Source organism: Triticum dicoccoides, chromosome 1B (assembly GCF_002162155.2).
Source record: "Triticum dicoccoides isolate Atlit2015 ecotype Zavitan chromosome 1B, WEW_v2.0, whole genome shotgun sequence".
NCBI lineage: Eukaryota > Viridiplantae > Streptophyta > Magnoliopsida > Poales > Poaceae > Triticum > Triticum dicoccoides.
In genome coordinates this window covers 25719242-25726135 of record NC_041381.1, presented here as the reverse complement: position 1 = coordinate 25726135, position 6894 = coordinate 25719242, and the positions used below count along the sequence as shown (strand labels likewise).

Here is a 6894-nt window from a genome sequence, read left to right as displayed (position 1 = left end):
TAAATTATCGACCGTTTTGGAAAGCGTTTAGTTTTTGCCACGAAATTAATTAATGACATACTCCCTCCGTCCTTTAAAAAGTGTACTTCCAACTTTATTGAAAAATCAAACTTTTTTATGTTTGACCGTGTTTATACAATAATATATCAACATTTATGTTATCAAATTAGTAGCATTAGATTCATGATAAAATATATTTTCATCATATACTTATTTGGTTTCATAAACAATTATATATTTTTGCACAAACTTGGTCAAACTTTGAGATGGTTTGACTCTACAACAAAGTTGGAAGTATACTCTTTAAAGAACAGAGGGAGTAAATCATTTAGCAGGATTTCTTAGTAAAATCTCAGTTCTACCACAGTATCGGCCACTCCCCTGTTTTTCCAAGTCGATTTGACGCGATCGGATCCAGCAGCCTCCGGCCGCCCCATGCCGCCGTCCCCCGCCGCGTCCGCCCCGGCGAGCCGCCACCTGCGCCTCTGGTGGCGCCGCCGCGGCCGGGCCGGCGCCGTCGCGGCCACCTTCGCCGCCGCGCTGCTCGCCGCGGCCCTTCTCCTCTCGCTCTCCTACTTCGCCTCCCTGCCCCTTGCGCCCTCCTCCTCCTCCGCCCTCGTCGGCCTCACCCTCCTCCGCCGCGCCGAGGAGAAGGGCGCTCGTGAGTCCCCTTCTCTCAGCTCCTCTCCCCCCCTTCTGTTTCCATTGGGTGCAGTACACTTCGGTTACTGCAACGCTTCTTGCTAGAGCTAGTCTGCTGGTGCTTGTCGTGCTTGACTGAATTTTTTTCAGGGTTTGAGTGTGATTTCTGAAATTTCGTGCTTTGGATGATGCAGTGTGCTTGGACGGGAGCGCGCCGGGGTACCATCTGCAGAGAGGGTCGGGGAGTGGGTCTCAGAGCTGGCTCATCCACTTGGAGGTATGCAGATTATCATTGCCAAATTTTGATACAGAACCATGAGTTTCTTCGAAGCTTGGCGTTGATCAGTGCTCAGCTTAGCTTGGACAATGACTTGTTTGGATTGGTAGTCCCTGAAGAAGTTGTTTCATGTCTGAACAGTGAGAGGAGTGTTCAGATTAGGACAGTGTTGAAAACAAATAGGCACTATTTGGATATCTTGAAAGCATATTGTCGGGTACATACATCATTAGTATATAGTGATGTGACTTTCGTGTGGATAACGACACCACAAGGTTATTCATCTATAGTGAAACATAATGCTATGGCTGGTAGCCAGAGGGACCCTGACTTGCTAATTTGATGCACTCAACTGTCCATTACTAGTTTGCACAGTAGTTTATGATGTTTGTGGTTGTTTGTTTGTTGCCATTGGTTGTCCCACGGTAATGCTTTCATGTTCTTAGATTCTCTATGTTGTATGAGCGTCAGGGTGGAGGCTGGTGCCGAAATTTGAAATCATGCGCTTCACGTCAGAAATCGATGCTGGGTTCTTCCCATTACATGGAACGTCAGGTTGAATTTGCTGGGATGTTGAGCGATGATGAAGATCAGAATCCAGGTAACTATGTTTCATCTTATATATAGATGAAAGGATCAAAGGCCTAACCCCATTTTTGAACTAAAGCTAAAGATTTGCTCTTTAAAGTTACATTTTATTGATGTGCAATGTCGCTAATCTTTTATGACCAAATTAATCAAAAGTTCAACCATTAGTTCAATCTTAAAGTAGTATTTGCAGCACCAAGTCCTCATTGAGTTTTTCCATCAGTTCTTGAATTGTTATCTTGCAGCAGCAGATCATATTTCACTGATCAGTTTTTGACAAAAATAAAATATTTAACCATCATGTTTGTACCTAGCAGTGTGTTCGTTTATATCATTTGTATTGGGATGTTAAGTTATAATTGCTCTGTTTTAGTAGTATACGAGTTATACATTTGAGCTGATGATCTCTGTTTCATTTCATATTATTCTCATTGTCCATTTGCGCTGATGGGACCTTATGGAATTTCTCACCAAAAATATTAAACTCCTTATGCCATATAATTCACTAGTAAAGTTGCCATCTTAAAGTATTGCAACACTCTTTTCAGTTACCTATAATTCTGAGGTTCTCATTTAACATATGGTTCAATGTGCAGATTTTCACAACTGGAATAAAGTGAAGATAAGGTATTGCGATGGGGCATCATTTTCTGGGAACGTCAAAGACGAGTTTCAGGTCTTCTTTGCCTATTTCCAACATATGCTGATTAATCACTCAGAAGGTATTCTGAGAATTTTGTTATTCTTTGCAGAATGGCACACAATTCTTTTTCCGAGGCCATCGTATCTGGGAAGCAGTTATGGATGAACTTCTACTGAAGGGGCTCAGACATGCTAAACAGGTCATTCTTGCAAGCACAGCCCTTCCCTTTGATTTTCATGTAGACGCATGATTCAAATGTATGAATCAATCATACATCTTAAAGATGTAAATCTGTTCTTGCTCTTTGGTTAACTGGATAAAAGTATGGAAGGTTGTATCGATCTGGTTATTATTTTGGTTACCAGTTGATATTATTGTACTGAAATGATGCTTAAATGTTTCTGAGAAATACAATTAGGAGTGATTTGTGGCACTGATAAATAAATAGCATGGATCCACTAGATGTCAATGACAGTAATATTGCTTTACTTTCGTTTTTACGAACATTATCTGTTCAGTCTTTATGACTGTTAGTGAACTATTGTAGGATTATTTCAATATCTTGACCGGTCCTTTTTCTTACCACATCCTATGTACTTGCATGTTTACAAAATGACTGGATATGATCTTATAGACGCATTACTTTGTCTTTGCCCATTCAAGCATTTTGACTACTGTAGTGATGGTGTGATGCTGATATGCTATTTCCAGCCTTCAGGCTTTTCTAACAGGGTGCTCTGCTGGTGGGTTAGCCACTTACATTCACTGTGATGGTTTTCGGGCACTGCTGCCAAAAGATTCTAGGGTTAAGTGTCTTGCGGATGGTGGTTTTTTCCTTGATGTGTATGTTTTCAGATCACCTTTGACTGCTTTGGATGTTTCTTCAAAAGACTTACTTGTATACTATTTGCAACCCCCAGCCTTTATTTTGATGTCAGTTTTTCACATACATGAATGGAATTATTGATCGGTGTCCTCTTTAATACTCAACACTACATGCATCTCCAAACGTTAAAACAAAAGTTTGAGCATAAAGACTTTGAGATCTTAAGCTAAAGTACTACAAAAATAAAACTGAGAGAATATTTTGTGTACCTAATTCTTAAATCATTAGATGAATCATCCCTGGATTAACCAGAGGTGGTGCATAGGACCCATTTCTGACGTATACTAGTTCATTTTGAGACATTGCGCATCAGCAAGCAGAAATATTGCATGTATTCGTCAGTTAACTCTTTTTGTAAGTCAGGAGTGAGAAAGCGTCTATATCCTTGTGATGATAATCCTTTTATGCCACTAAGGACTGTATGGAGCAAAAATTGTGCCGTTGTCCTCAGATTCTATCTACTCGTGTATGTTTTTTTCCCACCATTACAGAGAGGACATTTCCAAGCAAAGGACCTTGCGGGCTTTCTACAGTGACGTTGTCCGTCTTCAGGTCCTTTTCTCCTCAAAGAATATTCATTTCCAATTCAAAAGTTCTTTCCTAAATGCATAGTTTCAGGATCTCAAGAGGAAGTTTTTGCACTGCAGCTCAAGCATGGAACCGGGCCAGGTTAGTCTCTGCGTTCCTGACAAATGACATTGCAACCATCCGTCACATTTCTAACATTACTGTTGCAGCCCTGCTACCGTGGAAGTTATGTTATGCTAAACACTGCCTTCATATTGTATGCCAGTGCTTCTTTCCTCGTGAAATTGTTAAAGACATCAGGACACCAGTATTTGTTCTTAATCCAGCATATGATGCCTGGCAGGTATGGTCATCTGTTCCATGAGAAATATTCTATTGTTGTGTTGAATTGTCAATATGCAACATAGTAAGGTTTGTTTCAGGTACAACACGTGTTGGCACCAGAAGCATCGGATCCCCAACATTCATGGCAAGATTGTAGGTTGGATATTAGCAAGTGCAGTCCTGACCAACTTGAAATACTCCAAGGTTGATTCACCTTGCATCTTTTGACGAACAGAATGTACCTTACATTTTACATTACAATTAATGACCTGTGTTTCATGGTCTGCTTACATGTTTTCCTACGTCAAATAAAATCTTTGCAGGTTTTAGGGAAGAGCTCCATGACGCGATGAGAGAAATCAAGCAGAAAAAGGACTGGGGTATTTTCATTGACTCCTGCTTTATACACTGTCAGACGTTGAACTCTGTGACTTGGCACTCTCCATCTTCTCCTAGAGTCAACAACAAGGTAGCACTTCTATCCTTTAGAGATTAGAAAACGCAACAGACGAAAAGTAAACATTATATTCATGTCAAGTTGGCAAAGTATATGTTATCCTGTGTTGAACAATTAATTATGTTGACCATAATCTGGCAGTGTTTTAGAGATCGGCGGTCTGGGTTTAATGAGAACTCACGGTGTGTAGGGAAAAAAAACCCGAACGTCTTCATTTTTACACCAGCTCTTGATATGCCCACATGTTGTAGACTACATGCCTGAACCTAGCTTACATTTTCTCTGCATAGAGTGCTTATCAAACCGATTGTGACAGTGGTGATATTCGAGTTATCTCAGTCTTCAGTCATGCAAATTTACCTCTGGAACGTTAATCATTCTGGTGAATACGCAGACCATGGCAGAAGCGGTTGGAGACTGGTTCTTTGACAGGAGAGAGGTGAAGGAACTAGATTGCGAATATCCGTGCAACCCAACGTGCCACAACTTGGTTTTTTCCAAGCCCTTCAAGGGATAAATTTACGATTCTTTTTTCTTTTCTTTTTATCTTTTCACTGTGATGTATCACCTAGCAGTTGTAAAAATAGCAAATTATACATATGAATATATCTGGACCGCAGGTAACTGTTACCAACTTTTCAGAAAACAATATGGAGACCATGGTTTCATATTGGCAAAATGCCCAAATTGTGCATATGAATATATGTTGTCTATTTTTTTATGTTTTCTGTATAGTTTTTAGTTGGATTATATCTCCAGTGGACTTTTCGCAGTCATAGGAGCAATTTCAGGGTGAAACTGAGAGGACTCAGAAGCTGATTTTGGTGAATTCATTCCAGAGGAGCCGCATCGTGTACGGTAAACCTTTAAAATTTCAGAGTTTAATGATCTAGTACTCACCTTAAAACTGCAGTCTCTAAATTGCTTCTCCCTTGTGGGCCCCACTCATTAGTGGGATACCCTTTTCTCTTCTTCTCCTCCACCTTCTCCCTGGCCCCTTCATTGAGGGGCGGCGGGATGCTGACGACCATACATGAATGCCCATGTGCTCCCTATGGCAGTATCGAACTACATGAAAGCATCTATCTTGGGTCACATGGTGTTATGAGATGTCAGTACAATGGCGCCCCTATTTAAGCATGAGAAGAGAGGTGGAATAGGAACAAAATTTCACAAAGAGGCCATCCTTCATACCTAAGGCCGATCAATGGGGTACAGTTTAATCGTTGGTAGATTCAAATAAGAACACATAACATACACAAGTATTGGACACTGATAAGATTACTTTTGCGATGCTATTTTTGAACCCACGGACATCCTTGGATTTGGAAGCATCGGGATTATAACCACCGATGGTGCCTATGAGGTTGTAGTTGTACCCCGGTGGACAGTCGACAAGACTATTACTAAGGTCATTTGATTAAAATGATAGGAATATCATAGGACTAGGAAAGTTACCTGGAGTGAAATGTCATGTATTTTAAATCCAATGAGTACTAGAATGGATGGTTAGGAAAAAAATTGTCATTTGGTTCACATGATAGGATTTTTTTCCACTAGGACATGCCGATGTTTTTCTCCCTTTGAATTACAAAGGATATGAACAAGATTATATTTCTGCAAACCAGAGGGACTAAAGATTGTTTTTCTACATCCTATCTCGTAGAGTTCGTACAAAGTTTGTGTAAACCAAAGGAGGCCTAAGTTTATCTCCATCACGGGACATGTTCCAACTTCAAAATACCGTGTTTTTATCATTTGCGCCTTAGATATTACTAGCACTAGTCGATTACAACAGTCCTTGGCATCAGATGTCAAACAAAAATCAATTAGGACAACGGGTCAGCAATGATGGCATTGCCTTACAGGCGTGTAATGCTCGATCCGAAGAAACCGACCATGTTTCACTCCTGCATCCGTAACAGAATAATCAGATACACCTTTCAGTTCGTCTCGAAGGGCAATGATTTGAGGGAGTTGGTTTCTTATAGTTTTGAACTTTTAAAGGTGTCGGTGACAAATGAGTGGTATTTCCGGGACTATTTGTCATGAATTTGAAATAATTGGTCAAATAAACTTCAGTCCAAGCTCATCACTTTCCGGTTCAAGCGATCGGACCTAGCCTTGTGACACCTTATATTTTGATACGGAGGTAGTATCTCCCTAGCTACAAATTTACTTTGCCATTGCATTTGAGCAATCAAAGAACTAGCGAAAGACAAACGAGTGTTGTGTCTTAATTATATACTTCGATACATATTATTGTTAGATGTGTGAAGTCCCTTTACGGTATAACTCCGTTGTATAAGGGGTTTTCTGCACTTTGACACACATGTATATGTAATGGCCTTTGGTCCACAGAGTAAACTAGTTGCTCATTTATCCAACATGGTATCAGACGCTAGGTTAGCCTCTCTCCCTCGCATGATGCAACTCCGTGCTCGTACCTAGTTTGCCTCGTCCCCAGCCGCCGCCGGCCATCTCTCTGGCTGTCGCCGTCGTTCCCAGCCAGTCCTGGCCTGGCTGTCCCCGGCCCGTCTGGCTGCCTG

General features: G+C 41.0%; 1 protein-coding gene across 1 annotated transcript; it reads left to right on the top strand.

Annotated features, from left to right (window-relative positions):
- Positions 1–435: 435 nt before the first annotated feature.
- Positions 436–5047, top strand: LOC119316997 (pectin acetylesterase 5-like). Its single transcript, XM_037591384.1, has 12 exons — positions 436–661; positions 837–919; positions 1391–1520; positions 2104–2183; positions 2260–2349; positions 2869–2993; positions 3528–3588; positions 3655–3705; positions 3830–3907; positions 3987–4092; positions 4212–4357; positions 4740–5047. Exons 1-12 carry the CDS (start codon positions 436–438, stop codon positions 4860–4862), a joined length of 1299 nt encoding a protein of 432 aa, XP_037447281.1. The 3' UTR covers positions 4863–5047.
- Positions 5048–6894: the final 1847 nt, after the last annotated feature.